The sequence below is a fragment of the Nelusetta ayraudi genome, unplaced genomic scaffold, assembly GCF_046127955.1.
Source record: "Nelusetta ayraudi isolate G7.1 ecotype Tasmania unplaced genomic scaffold, CSIRO-AGI_Nayr_v1 ptg000039l, whole genome shotgun sequence".
Lineage (NCBI taxonomy): Eukaryota > Metazoa > Chordata > Actinopteri > Tetraodontiformes > Monacanthidae > Nelusetta > Nelusetta ayraudi.
The window spans coordinates 3,365,001-3,383,535 of NW_027466089.1; the positions used below are offsets into that span (position 1 = coordinate 3,365,001).

At 43.1% G+C, this 18,535-nt stretch overlaps 1 protein-coding gene across 1 annotated transcript in view; it reads left to right on the forward strand.

Annotated features, from left to right (window-relative positions):
- The window catches only part of LOC142892609 (NACHT, LRR and PYD domains-containing protein 14-like), a 100,637-nt gene that overhangs the window by 34,397 nt on the left and 47,705 nt on the right, over window positions 1-18,535 (forward strand). The window contains exon 2 of the mRNA XM_076032803.1: window positions 4,111-4,284. Coding sequence (XP_075888918.1) covers window positions 4,111-4,284 — 174 coding nt within the window. The remainder of the gene's footprint in view (window positions 1-4,110; window positions 4,285-18,535) is intronic.

Below are 18,535 nucleotides of genomic sequence, written 5' to 3' on the forward strand. Positions count from 1 at the left end.
AATCCATCACACGTGGTTCAGACACAGCTTGCCTGCGATTGTACATTTGGCCAGTAGGTGGTTTCGTGTGCACATGAAACTTCGAGAAATGAACCGTTTCTCGAACCAGTTGGCTCAAGTGGTTCAATGCCTCATGAGGCTTCACCTCACCATCACTACAGTCACTGCATCCTGAATCAGTCACACTCAAAGTCGCACACCACCTCTGCTTTGTTCTGGACTGTGGAATGGGCAATATTAATTTAATCTAATTAAATTCTGTTTTATTACTTTATGTCTATTTTAATGCTCTTTGTTGGTGCTGAATGGAAGTGTGGTTGTTGTTTTATGAGCTAATGGATAGACAGGTGGCCTATAACATAAGACGCTTAAATGAAGTGAATAGGATATGTCCACAATGTCAAGAAAGGAAGCAGGGTGTCTTTAAAATCGATAACATTTGAATAAGTATTAAAAGTTGAGTTGATGTTATACTTGTATTGACATTATGAGTAATTTATACAACTTTTCCCAGGAACTTTTCCCAATGATGAGGTTGAGGGCCCATCATCTGCAATTCAGCATTCTGCAGGTAGTCAACACCAAAACAAGCGTATTCAGCTGTCATAATCCTGTTTGTAAATAATACATATAAACTGTGTACTTGTAATATAAGTCAAACTTTGGTAACTTGAATATAATTCTCACAAAGGGATTTTTCATGTGCATGCACTTTGTACCTGTTATGAATTTAAAAAAAAAAAAACATTCATAACTAAACTCAGTTGTTGGTTTCCATCTCTATAAGTTAACAAGGATACATAGATACCTATGAAACACTTGTTTATCTTGCTGAAACTAATACTAGGTTACTAGTACTAGCTACACCAGTATACTCTCCTGGAGCACAGATCAACCCACTCAAACAAACAAAAAGCATTTTACTCAGTCAGATAAGATTACTAAATGCTGGATGATACACTGTTTTGTGCATTATTTGGGTAAACAAAATAGTTCTATTATTCATACCGCCGCCTACCATTTATTATTACCTAAGGCATAGGGCATTTAAAAAAACAAAACAAATGTCATTCCGGTGTGCCACCCGTCTGTGCCCCGAGCTTGCCCCCCCAAGAAAAAAATTCTAGGACCGCCCCTGTTTCCAACACTGTGGATGCTCGGTTGTTTATTGCAGCAGACAGATAAACAATTAAACGGCTAAAGCCATCTATTCCACCGTGAATGACAAATCTCCAGCTTTTGGTAAAAAAGGGAGAGAAGATGGAAAGAGAAATCTAAAATATATAAGGCATCAGATAGCTAATTGAAAAAGGTTCATGCACAGCTTATTTGACACAAAAAAGGTATGGTACAAAGATGAAAAGATTTGGAGTGGGTAGAAAATCTCAATGTTTCATTTGTTCAAGTATTTAAAAACAGTTTTGAAAAATACCATATTAATTTGTGGTTTCCATCTATGTGCCACATTGCATTTGGTGCAGGAACAGAATACTGCCTCCGTCTTAGTGTGCGATTGGCCAAGGCTCGCACTTCAGTCCCAATTGGGTCCACTCTTCTTAAGGAATCACGTACTCTTTGAACTACAACAACAGCAAAAAAAAAAAAGAAAGACAAACTACATAAAATATTAAAGGCACAAATCCGTGTTAACACAGATAATGCTGACAAAAGGTATGATTTCATTTATTAAATACCCCCCCTTTCTTTTTTTTAAATATACCGCCATTCTTTTTTTAATCATCCATGTAAGCACCTTTAGCTACATTTTGTACGGAAAGCGTTATACAAATAAAGCTAATTATATTTGTTTGTTTCGGTTAAACTGATGCTCAATACCGATTACTGAATACATTCATGTGGGGATCAACTTCATATCAAACTTACTTTGCACTCGTAATCCCCTGGCATGAAGGAATGCTCTCATCATTCTGTACCCTGTGTTTGGGTGACTGAGTTGGATTTCTGCAATGACGGCATCCAGCTCTTCATCACAAAGCGCTGAATACATGTCCGACATTCTAAACAAACAAAGAATAATTCCTGAAATTTTACTTGGCAAGAGCCAAAACATATATAATAACAATAATAATAAAATAATAATAATAATAATAATAATAATAAACTTTTATTTGTACAGCGCTAAATCACAACCAAAGGCATCTCAAAGCGCTTTATACAATCGTATAATATATGATATATTATATATTATATTATATATTATATACTGATATATGATTAAAAGCGTCCATTTTCACTGCAACCATTTTGACGTGTATTTGTTGTATCATTAGTGTTATTAGGTACAAGTGTTGCTGCGTTCATTGCAAGGTTAACGTCATTTGCGTCAATAGATATGGAAAACAACTACACTTAAGTTTAAAAGAAATGTGCACGTTTTGTAAATGGCAATTTCTTCTTCTTCTTCTTCTTCTTCTTCTTCTTCTTCTTCTTCTTATTATTATTATTATTATTATTATTATTATTATTAGTGTTCTGTTAAGGTGAAACAACAAAGAAGCCTTTAAGTCTAAATTGTTTAATAAATAGGTTAAGAGCAGTTGGTGTAAGTATGAAAGTCATTTCATTTATTTGTTGCATTAAGAGAAGCATTTATAGAGCGTCGTTGCCACCTACTGGCATCTTTCGGTAGTATTTCTGTTGTAATTTTGAAGCGAACTTTATACCGGAAGTAAGAAACGGGAAACACACTGCCAGCGTTTTCTGATGAGCACCCGTTCCTGTAAACCAGTGTTTGTGTGCCGCGAGATATTGTCAGGTGTGCCATGGGAAATTATCCGATTTGTGTGCCTGTGCAGTCTAGCGCCTGGCAGAGTAATCATGTAGTACTCTTCCATACCAGTAGGTGGCAGCAGCAGGTAGCTAATTGCCTTGCGCTTGGAGACAAGCGAATTAGTGACGCATGGATGCAGCGACAGGTGTGTGGATTGTGGATAGCGGGACGACGGTTGAAAGTGATGGATAAGTTTTTGAAGAGGAAAAATGCTGACTCTGAACTGGACCCTGGACAAAATCCGGACCCAGATGAAGGCCCTAGTATGAGTGGAGGCAAAGACGGTGACGTCGAGCAAAGTTTCTGGCGTGAGGCAATACAATGAAAGCTATCTTTCATTTGGATTTACTTTTACCGGAGATGCAACGGCACCGACTCCGTTGTGCTTGGTATGTGGTGAAAAGCTCTCCAACAGTGCTATGGTCCCAAGGAAGCTTAAACGCCATCTCCAAACGAAACAGCCCTCAGTTCAAAAGAAAAATGTGGAGTATTTTGTTCGCCTGCGTGAACACACGGAGAAACAGGCAACTTTCATGAGAAAAACCGCAAAAGTAAACGAGAGAGGCCTTAAAGCTAGCTACCACGTCGCTGAACTAGGGTTGCCACCTACCAGAGTTACAAATCCGGGACCTCTGGGGGGGGGGGGGGGGGGGTCTCAAGTCTGTCGGGGGGGGGGCGTTGAGATGTCTCAAGACTGTCGACGGGGGGGGGGGGGGGTCACCGAAATATACGGGACACAAAGTGAAGTGCGTCCTGTATCAGTTCATTACGGGACAGGTTTTTTAGTTGCCAAGTACGGGACAATCGCGTATTTTACGGGAGTAGACCACAGGCAGAAATCAAATGAGGTTTTGTCATTTTCCCTTAAAAACGGGACAAATTGTGTCCCGGGAGAGATTTTATTTTTCCCGGGACAGGTGGTGAAAAAAGAGAACAATTCTGGGAAAAACGGGACGGGTGGCAACACTACGCTGAACTTGTGGCTAAATCAAAAAAGTCCCACACTGTGGCATAGCAATTAATACTTCCCGCCTGCAAAGCCATTGTAAATGAGACGCTCGGACCCGAAGCGGCTAAAGAAATAGCCAAAGTCCCTCTCTCAGATAACACAATCTCCAGACGTATGAATGAGACATCGAAAGTGTGGTTTTGGACAAGATCCCTATCAGTAAGAAATTTGCCTTGCAACTTGATGAGTCTACTGATATAAGTGTTGTTGCAGATTCTGAAGTCGACATTTCACTTTGATTTTCAGAGTGATGACACCCTGGAAAAACTCTCCATCATTATAAACTCTCCATCATTTATGCTCTATTCAGGTTGGAGTATTGCAGGTTGTCAAAGCTCAGCTGTGATTGGCTGCTCTCAGCTCCGAAGTCCAACCCCTCCCACCTCAGACACCTGGACCTGAGTGAGAACCTGCTGCAGGATTCAGCAGTGAAGGAGCTGAGTGGTTTTCTGCAGAGTCCAGACTGTAAACTGGAGACTCTGAGGTCAGTTCACCCTCTTCACTCGACAACTTCTATCACTCTTGTTGTTGTCATCATGATTTGCACTTGACTGCTGTTGGAAATTCAATTAGCAGACACTGGTTTGTGTTTGAAATGAATGAAACTGGGTTTAAAGGTACAGTGTGTAAAATCCTCCCATCTAGTGGTCAGCTTGCAGATTGCAGATTCTGAAGTGGACATTTCACTTTGATTTTCAGAGTGATGACACCCTGGAAAAACTCTCCATCATTACAAACTCTTCATCATTTATTCTCTATTCAGGTTGGAGGGGTGCAGTTTGTCAGAGCTCAGCTGTGATTGGCTGCTCTCAGCTCTGAAGTCCAACCCCTCCCACCTCAGACACCTGGACCTGGATGGGAACCAGCTGCAGGATTCAGGAGTGAAGCCACTAATGGATCTTGTCCACAGCAGAGACTATCAACTGGAGAGTGTGAGGTTAGTACTGGTTTGGAACCATTGGATGATGGTTCCAGCACCAAAGCCAGTTGATCCCACAGCAGAGGTCCAGTGTTCCCAGTCACAGTGTGAGAGGAGGATGGTGACGTCCAGCTGCTCCTCATTCATCCAACATCTGCTGCCAAACTGCTTCTTCTCTCAGTTCACCACCCAATTATTGATCAGTTCATCTTCATCAGGCCTTAGTGTCAGTCCAACACTCCATGGTCACATGACCTTCACATGTTCCACACTAGACATGTGACTGAGAGTCTGCTTCTTCTCACCAGTCACTCCACCATCTCCATCAACAGTCAGCGTCTCTGTGATGATGCGTTCAAGGACCCTGAGTCCTGACTCCTGCTGTCTCTTCTTCTCTCTACAGGTGGAGGTGAGGGAGGATGAGGAGGAGACTGAAGAGGAGCGCTCCATCTAGTGGTGGCTGACAGAACTACAACAAGTGGAGCCAAACAGCAAGCTGTGTGTCACGACTAGTGATGGTGAGGTGAAGCCTCATGAGGCATTGAACCACTTGAGCCAACTGGTTCGAAGCTTCATGTGCACACGAAACCACCTACTGGCCAAATGTACAATCACAGGCAAGCTGTGTCTGAACCACGTGTGATGCATTGAATTTTTGTGTCTGTTATGTCTGTTGGGAATGACTATGAATTGCAAGAAATGAATGACCAAATAATTTCTGTACATAAATTATATATATATATATTTTTGTTTTTTTTTCTCACTTATTTATGATTATTTTTATGGGTACTGATGCCAGTGGTTATGGGGATGCTCCAAACAAATTTTGTTGTTAACTTTGTTCAACAATGACAATAAATAAATAACTTGACTTGATAACTATGTGTATGATACATTTTTTGAATGTATTCTGTTTGTGCAATTTTCTTCTGAAAATGGCATGGGTGTAATCAGGCAGATGACAGTGAAAGTGATTGTGGGACTTGGAAAAGGGCATAGATCAGGGGTGCTCACACTTTTTCAACATGCAAGCTACTTTTAAAACGAGCAAGTCAAAAAGATCCACCTCCTATAAAACAGGAAAAGTCATTCAGAAATATATTTGTAGTCCAATGATAAAGAAAGAAAGGATTAAATGGGTCAACATGTTCCCATGTGCATTTATGCTCATCATTGCACAGAAAACTCATGGTTTAAAATTGTTTAGGTTATATCGGGTTATATATAGTTCGGGACTAAGCGGGTATGGAAAATGAATGAATGAATGAATGAATGTAAAGCACAGCACATATAAGAACAAAATCCAGCACATCGTACATTATGACCAAAATCAACCAGATCCACCGTGTTTTCTAATCCTGCCTGAACGATTCTACCTGCTGTAATTGACGCGGATCTCTCTCTCTCTCTCTCTCTCTCACACTCACTCTCTCTCTCCCTCTCTCTCTCCATGCGATAGACCCAAACTCCCTTCGCAATTGACCAGTAGATCGCGATGGACGTAATGGGCACCCCTGGCATAGATGCTTGTGTAACATGGACATTGATGTACAGGACAGGGGGCTCCATCCTATCACCTCTCCTCTCCTCACTCTCTCCCTAAGCTCTCAAAAATATCTCCAAACTAAACGCTATCTAGTCTCAAACACTCCAAAATATAAACGCTATCAAAAATCTAGTAATCCAAACTCTCTCCAAATCTCAGTTGACTGCAACTCTCCTACAATAACCCCCATTTTGAATGGAGCCTGAGGGGTCTATATAAACCGTTAAAATATGAATTGCAGATATATATATATATATATATATATATATATATATATATATATATATATATATACACATATATATATTAAAAGCGCGACTATTTCCCTGTGAAATGTCGGGCTTTGCTCTTGGTGAATTGTTGAGTTTCAGTTTGACGCGCCCAAGCGTGCTTGTGATAAACAAAAATTCTGGAGGATGCGGCGATCCACTGTTCAGATTGTTTATTTGCAATCCAAAAACAAAAAACAAAAACGGTCTTACCGCGACAGCGGACAATGCGGCACAGGTTGCTTGCAAACTCACAGATTGACAAAGTAATCCAACAATCGTCAAAAAATGAGAAATCCAAAAAGTGCTTGAAAAGCGGTCTAAAACTGTTTGGCTGCATTCAACTCAAGAGACCTGCCGGCCCCGTTAACCACCCTAATATAGTTCAGGTGCTGCAGTCACCTGCCTATGGTGATGTGGGGGCATGGCCCTTAGCGCAACCAATACTAAGAAAATACTAAATAAATAAAACAATTACTTTTGTGTCCATAATTAACACATTAAGCCACAGTGCAAATAAATCAGAAATAAGGAAAGAAAATAAATATTTTGGCTCCAACATTCCGGCCCCTAATTGGCATGCAGGAAACAAATGTCAATTATCAAAACAAAACAGAGGAGCCAAAGTTCTTTCACATCTTGTACAATATAATCGTCTTTTTTCTTTCTTTTTTCTCTTTTTTTTTTTCACAATATTGCAAACTTTTCAGTCTCTTTTGAAGATCTGCAACAGTTGATGAGTCCAAGATGTGTGCATATGTGTGAGTGAATCTTCAGGTGCTGCTTGTAGGTGTGTGTGGTGGGAAAGGGAAGTGTGTGTGCGTGAATTTGTGCGGGGACGGGTGTGAGTGTGTGTTTGTCATGTATATGCGTTAGTCTCTGTCTGATGCCTCCAGAAGAAGCACGAGTTTGGTGATAGGCCGGCAAAGAGTGCTGGTCTTGGTCCGAACTTGTACTTGTCTTACGGCTCCCTTGGAATCAGGTACGGGTTGAGTCACTTGGCCCATAAGCCATGATCCTCTTGGTGCCATTTCGTCCACAATTAAAACGATGTCTCCTTTTTTGAAGTTTCGTGTCTTCCTTGTCCATTTTTGTCTTTGTTGCAGTTCTGGCAGATATTCTTTTATCCATCTTCTCCAAAATACATCTGCCATGTACTGAACTTGACGCCACCTCCTTTTGCTGTAACAGTCGTCCGCACTGAAGACCCCCGGGGGTAAAGAAGGCTTGGTTTTCAGTAAAAGAAGGTGGTTCGGTGTCAACGGTTCCAAATCCATTGGGTCGTTGGAAGCTTTTGTGATTGGTCATTGATGATAGATTCCACCTCGCAGAGCAAGGTAGCTAGTCCTTCGTCGTCCAGTATTGTGCAACTTCGCTACTGCAGCCCTTTGTGCATCGGTTGCTTTATTCCTTTCTTCCAGCAACACAAGTTCCTTGGCTTCAAACTTCTCCTTCATGCGCTTCACCTGGCTCTCCAGTTCAGTCAAGAAGTCTGTCTTCTCCTGCCACTTCTTGATTGTCTCACCGTGAACTCTTTTGGCCTCTTCCAACTCGACATCCTTGTCCACCAGCTGCTGTTTGAGCTCCTCCTTGCGGAGGCTCAAGTGCTCCAACTGCTCTCTGGCTTCTGCCTGCTGAGCGCGATCCTCCTCCCGCTGCTGCTGGAACCTCTTCTGGGCCTGCGTTGCCTCTTCACGCATCCTCCGTAGCTGGTCGTCACGCTCCTGCAAGGCCTCTTTAAGTTTGTGGATGGATTCAGTCTGGTCATCGACTATTTTGGCTTTAATTTTGAGGGCATCGCCGTCCCTCTCACTCTGCTTCTTCCGACTCTCCAGCTCAGCACCCAACACCTCTATCCTGGCTTCCAAACGTCCTCGATCCTGAGCCAAGGACACTCCTTGATGAGCGAGTTCCTGGCCACAGATCTTCCTCTCTGCCCTGAGGCCGTCTATCACAGACTCGTGGGCTGTGAGCTGAGACATCAGTTGTGCCTTCTCTTTCTTCAGCAGCTCCAGCTGCAGACTCGCACGTCTGTCCTGCTGCAATTCTTCTTCCAAGGAACGGAAGCGGCTCTTCAGATCTGTCACAGCGTCATTTTTGGCTTTGTTCAACTGAGAGATGCGGCTGTTCTGTTCTTTGACCATTGCTGTCAGCTGCTGCACCAGAGAGGCAGATTTCTTCTCCTTCTCCTGGAACTGAGTGAATGCCGCCTTGTGACCCACAAGCTCCTCGGTCATCTGGTCACAAACGTCTTTGACCTCAGAGAAGCGAGCAGCCTCAATGGTGAGCGCCATGCGGAACTCCAGGGCAGCGTACTGTTTCTTGCCCTCTGCCAGTTTCTCCTGCAGCTCAGACTCCCTTTGGCCGTGTTTCTGCTCCATGAATGCAACTTCTTTGGCAACTGCTTGGCGGAAATCTGACCCATCAGGCTACAGCTGCAAGTCCAGTTGTTTCCTGTTTCCTGTGCTTCCTGTGAGTTCGTCTGTGAGCTTCCTAACGGCCTGCTCTGCCTTCCAGCGTCGCTCTCTCTCCTGGTCACGCTCTTCCAAGATAGTCCTGTAGGTTTCTGCCTCATCTTTTGGTTTACTTGTCACGTCAACAGAGGCTCCAATGGCTCTTTGCAGGAACTTTCTCACTGGCTCGACTGCTTTCGCGCCGCGTGCAATGTTTACTTTTTTCCGGGTTCTCGCTGTGGCCTCTGAACTCGTCTCGACGCGACACTGTGGATCACTGTCTGATTTCCTGCTTCTGATCTCCTTGGCAGGCCCCTTCTTCGTAAGGCTGTTGCGATGTCTGGGGATCCTGGACCGCCTCCGGTTTTCCTTCCCACTGTCACACTCGCTCTCTGACGTGTGATCCGTGTCCCTCTTGAAGATTTGTTGTGTCACGACAGCAGAGGAACTACTGGTTGTTTTATCAGCAGGGGTCTTCTTGATGAGCTGGTAAACTTGTTCCTCCAGTTTTTTGATGCGTTCTTCATTGACAGAGTCCACTGTTTCAGCTACACAACGATTGTTTGGAAATTGTGTGTCCTTTTTCTTTAATGGCAAAGCAATGCTGTAATGTCCATCTACCACCTCTGCGATAGACCCAAACTCCCTTCGCAATTGACCAGTAGATCGCGATGGACGTAATGGGCACCCCTGGCATAGATGCTTGTGTAACATGGACATTGATGTACAGGACAGGGGGCTCCATCCTATCACCTCTCCTCTCCTCACTCTCTCCCTAAGCTCTCAAAAATATCTCCAAACTAAACGCTATCTAGTCTCAAACACTCCAAACTATAAACGCTATCAAAAATCTAGTAATCCAAACTCTCTCCAAATCTCAGTTGACTGCAACTCTCCAACAATAACCCCCATTTTGAATGGAGCCTGAGGGGTCTATATAAACCGTTAAAATATGAATTGCAGATATATATATATATATATTTTTTTTTTAAAAGCGCGACTATTTCCCTGTGAAATGTCGGGCTTTGCTCTTGGTGAATTGTTGAGTTTCAGTTCGACGCGCCCAAGCGTGCTTGTGATAAACAAAAATTCTGGAGGATGCGGCGATCCACTGTTCAGATTGTTTATTTGCAATCCAAAAACAAAAAACAAAAACGGTCTTACCGCGACAGCGGACAATGCGGCACAGGTTGCTTGCAAACTCACAGATCGACAAAGTAATCCAACAATCGTCAAAAAATGAGAAATCCAAAAAGTGCTTGAAAAGCGGTCTAAAACTGTTTGGCTGCATTCAACTCAAGAGACCTGCCGGCCCCGTTAACCACCCTAATATAGTTCAGGTGCTGCAGTCACCTGCCTATGGTGATGTGGGGGCGTGGCCCTTAGCGCAACCAATACTAAGAAAATACTAAATAAATAAAACAATTACTTTTGTGTCCATAATTAACACATTAAGCCACAGTGCAAATAAATCAGAAATAAGGAAAGAAAATAAATATTTTGGCTCCAACATATATATATATATATATATATATATATATATATATATATATACATATATGTATATATATATATATATATATATATATATATATATATATATATATATATATATACATATATATACATATATATATATATATATATACATATATATATATATGTACATATATATATATATATATATATATATATATATATACATATATATATATATATATATATATATATATGGGTCCACTTTTCTGCTGCAGCTGGCCATTTTCCTTTTACACCGTCCGTCAAGAGAGCACTTCCATTAGGAAATAGTCAACATGAAATTTCATCTTCTACTGACACCTGCTGGTCAAATTGAATAGTTGCAAATATTGTGAAGAAGTCATCTAATTCTAATCCTAAACAATATGGCCATTCGAAGTGAAGTATTAAGACAATTAATCAGGTTTGTACTGCTTGATTGAACACATTCATCCCGTTCCAGTGCACTAAAACCCACTTCCCTTCAGGACCGTGTCAGCGAAGCGAAAACTTCCTTGAGTGACGCTGTTTCCCAGCATGCAATGCGAGCTCGCGATTCACAATACTATTTCATCACAAACATGGATGTAAAAAATAAAAAGGGACGAAAAATGAAACTTCAGGAACACCAACCAATACAATGCAATACAAGCAGAACTGGGCCAAAGTTTTATATTACGTACACCATAATACAGCCTTCTGGTGGACAAGCCATACTATTTAATCTGTGTCCTCCTATGGTACTTCCGTGGGAGGAAGCTCATCATAGAGGTCACGTGCTGTGTGCTCGTCACTCCACCAGACCAATCACGGTTGAGTGAGTTAGTGAACGGAAAAGTCGTAACAGGAGAAGCTTGCTGCCGGAAATAATGCGCTACAAGTGGATGTGACCCTCACTGAACCCAATTCAGACCACTCTCCCTCCACTTTTTTTGTTTTATATGAGCATTAAAAAAAAACAACAACATAATAATAATATGGATTTTGACCATGTATGTTTTGGAGTTCATTGAAAGAGGTTAATAAAAAAAAAGGGGTGGGCTGCCATTTTCTTTGTCCCCTCTTTTCTCCTGTTTATTAAGTATGTAGGGAGGTTAGCCTTTCTGTATTTGGCTTCTCTTTCTTTCTTTAGTTAGTTCTTAAGGCGAGCTAGTTGGAGTTTGGTTTATTATTTTGGCCTGGGCCCACCCTGAAGCCTTTGCTGCCCACCGGTTAAGTTGTTTTGTTTATTTCATTTACTGATCAATAAATGTTTTTGTTGAAAACCGCCAACTGCAGTGAGAAGTTAATGAGGCTTGGGAGTGGGGGAAGGTGTCCCACACGTTGCGTCTCGGTCCCCCTCGACGGGACGTAACACGGAGTTTTCACCGTGACAGCAGGTTGAGCTCCTTCCGTTTTACAAGTGACGTCGTCACGTTAGCCTGTCCCATCCCTGCTAAATTCTTTAAAGAACTACCGTTAGTAAACTTTTAAATTATAATACGCTCTACACTAATTGTAATTTCCTGCCCGTGGTTCTATATTGCAACAGTTGACGGCTCATATCAGCAGATAAGCAGCAACAATCTGGGCATTGCGGGTGATTCATAAATATGTCATTTCTTATTAATTAGCCCATAAGTGTTGTACACCAGTGTGACACCAAATGCTTGTTGCTGACAGCAGTGAAGAAATGACACTCTAGTGGTTCTGCACATTAGTATAAATAGAGTGATTCTCTATCATTACATCACAGGACGGCGGCACTCTGACAGATTCCATGAACCTGGACACTGATGATCCAGACTCCGGTCCAGATGAGCCAAGAGGCCACAGTGGAAACGGGTCAGAACATGGACTGGCTGCTGAAAGGATCCAGGTAGGTGGCGCTGTCATCCCAAGTTGTGTGGTGTGGAGGATCAGGGCCAAAGTTCCAGATGCTCACAAATGTGACTCTGGATTCAGGAGGAGTGTTTGAAGGCTGGACTCCCAACAGTGATTGGCTGCTGAGGACCTCTCAATCACAATCAGGTTTTTTAGTGGCTGTGAGATTGAAAGTGAGATTGCATTGTCCAGGTCGGAGGACAGCAGTCAGCCATGTTTCACCTCCAGTCAACACGCAGTGGTTCACATGAAGGTCCAAGAGGCCTACAGACCTACACTGAGTCTGGAAGTGGCAGTACAGTTGGATCATTGTCTTTGTTGTGTTGTTTGGTCATTGTGATCCAATGTAATGTGAGAGAAGGACGAGTGCAGTTATATTGGAGTGAGTTATTTAGAGTGTTATAGAAGTTATAATGCAGAGTCTGTTTTTATGAAATGTTCTATCACCTGGCATCCATCCATCCATCCATCCATCCATCCATCCATCTTCTACTGCCGTATCCAGAGTCAGGTCTCGGGGGCAGCAGCCTCAGCAGAGACCCCCAGACTTCCCTGGACCCAGTCACCTCCTCCAGCTCCTCCAGTGGGACCCCAAGGCTTCCCAGTCCAACCCAGAGACCTGGTCCCTCCAGCAGGGTCTCCTCCTGGTGGGACATGCCTGGAACACCTCCCCAGGGAGGCGTCCCAAACAAGACCCCGAGATGCTGGAACTCCTCCCGCTGAGGCAGGGCCTCCCCACCGACCCAGAGAGGACAAACCACCTCATATCCAGCATTGATTTATCTGTTGGTGATTAATTATAATGTAACATTTATTTTATTTAAATTATATTTGAACTGAATTGGATTTGTTTGTAAAAGTGAGATTTATTTTCATTGATTAATGTGGTTTATGTTGAGACCGAGTGGAGAAGTGGGTACGGCCTACAGAAGGTTTGAGTACACAAGTTATTCAGATACGGAGAATCCCCATGGCAGGACTTCAGGAGATGTATAATCAAAGTGTTAAAGCAGCAGAAATGAAATGTCAGTTGAGGTCAAGGTCACACAGGTCAGAGGTTGTGATGGCTTTTATTGTCAGAATATTGAATCATTGAAATATAATGTTTGAGCTTGTAACAAAGTTAGGATGATATAACATAATCACATAAAATAAATGATCTGGTTTCCTTCTGATTCATTGACGTCCTTCTGAAATCTCCACACAAACATCTGGCAAGCATCAAAACCATGAATTATTTTGAGGGAAATTTCTTTTGTCTTACTTATAATTCAATAATGATTTGAGTTCCCATCACAGGTGTTGTGAATCACTTTATCTTTTCCACATGATTTCCTTATTTAAAATCATGAAGCAGAAATAAAGTCTCTTGAAAAGTATTTTTCACCTCCAAAATGAAGATGTTATAGAAGTCTGAAGTGAGAGCAGAGCAGTGTGTTGTTGATGTGTGGAACCTTCATGCTGAGATGTTCCAGCCGTGGATGATGAGAGCAGAAGCAGTGGTTGTGTTGCTGCTGCCTTCACTGAGCAGCTGCTCCAAGTCCTGCTTCTTCCACTGAGGATTCAGCTCCACCAGTGGCTTCTGGGACGTCTCTCCCAGTAACCACAGCAGCTTGTAGGGAGAAGCAGTCCGCCAGCCACCAGGCTCCACTGGGGTCAAAGGTCGTGCCAGCTTGCTGGTTAGCTCCACTGGTTGTAGTTCTTTCAACCACCACTAGATGGGGCTCTCCTCTTCACTCTCCTCCTCACTCCCCATCACAAAGGTCTCCCAGCTGCAGAGAGAAGAAGAGACAGCAACAGTCAGGACTCACCGTCCTTGAACGCATCATCACAGAGACGTTGACTGTTGATGGAGATGATGGAGTGACTGGTGAGAAGAAGCAGACTCTCAGTCACATGTCAAGTGTGGAACATATGAAGGTAATGTGACCATGGAGTGTTGGACTGATACTGAGGCCTGATGAAGATGAACTGATCAATAATTGAGTGGTGAACTGAGAGAAGAAGCAGTTTGGCAGCAGATGTTGGATGAATGAGGAGCAGTTGATCAATGTTGACATAGTTTTTCTATTGGCTGGAAATGTCTTGTTGGCAGGGCAGAAAGATCAACTCCCCAGTATGATACAACTGATGGTTGCATTGTGGCTACGAACAAAACCAAACAAGCAAAAACTGGTCAAACAGCGCCCCTCAGTGGCAGAACTGGGAGCTGCGAGGGCCGACACGTCATAGGAAGGTTTGAAGGTTCAAGGCCAGATTTTCAACACATTGTTTCTTATTGACATATTATAGAGTGACCTGTCTGAAACATCTGCCTGTTAATCAATGTGTTATTTTTTCAGCATGTGTTCATTTCTCTGTACAGTCTGCAGTAGAAGGTAGTTTTGACTCGAGGGCGCCCCCTGGCGGCTCTTTACAAAACTACAGTTGCCATCACTTGTTGGCAGTCCATGATGACGGTGAGAAAAATGTGATTTCCTCTTTGAAGAGCTGCACCTGTTTCTCCCTGACGTGATGAGACTGGACACTTGTTGAGGGCAGTGGCGGCTGCTGGTCTTTCAAGGAGGGGAAGCTCATTTTCTGCCTGCGTCATAAAATCCATTTTGTTTATTTATACGTAAATTATGCCATCAATGTCTTTCAATAAAAATGATCAGTGACCCTGTTGTAGCAGCTAGCTGCCTGCCTGCCACATCACACCAGTCTGTTGCACAAACTGTCCACTGCCTGGCCGCATCTGGAGCACAAGCTAGAAATCAGCTTTGCACTTCCTGCTGCTGCACAGTGTTCTTCTGTCTGATCAGCCTTTCTCCCCCTCAGGCTGCAGCTGCACTGGTGAGTTCCACCTGACATTATATCTTCATATATTCTTATTAACGGCTGACTGTGTATAATGGAGATACTGTTTATATATACAGTATGTATGCATTGTAGTTGTACCCATATTTTATTTATTTATACACAGCCTTGACAACATCTATTGTATTTATGGACCTATAATTATATAATTATATCTGTTAAAGCTTTCGGGTTATATATATATGTATATATATATATATGTGTGTATATATATATATATTAAGGGTGTCAAAGTTAACGCGTTATTAACGCGTTAACTCAATGCCGCTTTATCGCCGAAAAGTTTTTTTTATCGCGGAATTAACGCACACAATGCTTTTTGAGCCTTTGGCCGCTCCGTAGATTGTGGAAACTGGAAATGAATTGACTCACAGCACACAGTCACACGCTTGCAGCCGGTGTACCGGCTTGTAAACACAACAAAAAAAACGAGCGCTTCCATTCGGCGCCCATGTTCATCAATGTAGTAGTTCACACCCGACGCGAACAGGCGCGCAGCTCCCCTCGCGGATCGCACCATGCATTTAACGTCAGTTCACTGGACGTGGAAGCGAAGCGCCGAGCTCTTCCATTCGGCGCCCACGTTATTCAATGTGGTGGTTCACACTAGACGCAAACAGGCGCGCGGCTCGCGCCATGCAGTTGTCGCTTCGGCGTCTGCTCTATTTTGTGCGCGAGCCGTGAGCGATCCTTGTCAATAGTACAGGAAGTCGCTAAAAAAAACAACAACGAGAAAAGAAAATCCGGTGAATTTTCAAAATAAAGTAATTTCAAAATAATATATATATATATATATATATGTATGTACATATATATATATACATATATATGTATATATATATATATATATATATATATATATATATATATATATATATATACATATATATATATATATGTATATATATATATATATCCCAAGGACCCGGCCCAGAAGGACCGACCCAAACCCCGCCTCCCCGGTAACCTCACGGGACGGTCTAGCCTTGGGCGTACTTCCTGGTTGCGTCACCGCCGGTCCCTCCTGCTGGCCAACCCCGGAAGTGTGGTTTTCATAGCATCAAGCTCACCATTGGTTGGTTGGATGTTCAAATCAGTAAAAAACCTGCGTTAAAAACTGAAGATTTGATGTGAAATTTCAATACTTAAATTTATAAGCGGTGTCTTTGCCAGTAGATGGCAACTGGTAGCTGACTTCCCGGGATCCCAGGATGCTTTGCAGCAGCAGTACACAAAGCATCCTGGGATACAGAAGGAGGTGAAGGATAGTAGTGGTGTAGCCTTGGTGCTAACAGTAGGGAGCATTTGGAGCGTCGTTCTGACTATTGGGAATTGGGAGGAGCCTTCAGCGCAGTGCGGTGACGCAACTTCCTTTCAAATTGCAGCCTTCCAAGGATGCAGAGCCTGAACTGAGACACAGCCATGGACTGCTGGTGACGTACAGGGTCACTTGACCCGTTTACTGACCAGTGAACATGGCGTGGGGATGTGTGAAAAGTACACAATTATTCTTTGGGTTTTGAACTCAACGGTTTGTTGTGTTGTGTAAACCTTGTCAGCAGTGAGTTGTATCAACTAGTATCAACTACTACAAATAGATCAATAAATACACACATTTTATGGACTGAAATGTGTTTTTCTGATGTGGGCTGTTTGTCCTGGTGTGTTTCCAGAGGAAGTCCTGGATCCTTGTGGCTGTAGGGGGAGTAGGAGGCTCAACGTTGGCCTTGACAAAGGACAGTAGTGACCTTGTCACTGCTGAGCTCCACTCAGTTTGTTCAAACACTGGGTTTGTTTTTACCTAACCCTGATGGAGCCTTGCTATGAGTGGAACTGTGACACACGAGAAGGCTTTACTAGACAGAGGGGGTGGGGGGTAGTGGAGCAGCAGCAGATGGATGCAGTGTTTTGGTGAGCCACCTCATAGGAGGAGACAATGTATCCTGGGATATCATGGAGAAAACGTGTTGCTGTAATGTCAATGGAAGCAAGTCAGTGTCTGTGAAGCCCCACCAGGGTGTTGAGCTACTAGAACAGGGGTGACATGACAGACCTGCATCGAGTCGGCGGGCCACCGAAGTTATGTTGACGGGGGGGGGGCAACTCCATTGGGACAGACCTCTACATCGCGGTCGAACGTGATATATGGATAGATGGCGGTCAAAACGCTATTTCGCCGGTGATAGATAGTGTGTGTTGAATACATACATTTGTCACTGTATTTTGATTTACCTTGTATGTATATCTATACTGTTGGAATCATATATTTAGTTTAGATGTTAGTGTTGAATAATATAATTAGTTTAGATGTTTGTTTATAATAACATGATTATTAATATAAAGCTGTTTAATCATTTGGCTGACCTACTCATAGAGAAAAGGCATTGTTGCAGGAGTCACACAAAGAGCTCAAGAAGGAACAAAGGGAAGAACATCCCTCACTAACTGGTGACCCTGGGGGAGCAGAGGGTGACCCTGGAGACCAGAGGGTGACCCTGGGGGACCAGTGGGTGACCAGAGGGTGACCCTGGGGGACCGGATCACCCTGGGGGAGCAGAGGGTGACCATGGGGGACCAGAGGATGGACAGAGAGCTAACTGACTTTGCGACCACCATAAGACTTTATAACCCGGTCATTTACAGGGGGGAGAACTCATGATCCATCGGAGGCACGGGGGGGAGGAGCCTGTGACCTCAGGCATGTTGTGCACTGTATTATTTCAACAGGTCACGCTGGAACCAATGATGGATCATTTGGCTCCCTGCCAAATAAGGACTTGTTTCCTGTTGCACTCAGTAATCAGAGACTTGGATCAAAGGCTGCCCCAACATCCAATGAGGCTTGGGTCTGGAGACCGGGCAGCCAGTCAGAAGAGGACAACACCTGGGAGTGTTTGCATGTTTTCTTTCTGTATAAAAGGACTGGGTCAAGGGACAGAGAGCAGTCAGACTTCATGCCCTGACAATACTTTGGTGTTGCTAGGGTTCTGAACTGGGCCCAGAGCTCTGTATAGTTGTACCCTCAATTGATTTCTTTACTAAAGACATATTTAAATTGGCATTCTTCTCCTGTGACTCTTCATTCAACCAACACGTGGATCAGCAGCACGGCACAAAGAAATCTGATCCAACAATACATAGAGAGAGAGACAGAGAGAGAATTTTGTGTATACAACATTAATACAAACAAAGTACCGTAAATACGCCAGGGATTGACAGAAAAAAAAAGATAACCTTAATCAACCAATGTAGTTTGGCCTAATAGAGTTGCCGTATGTGATGTCATTGGCAGTCGCCCACCGGACAGA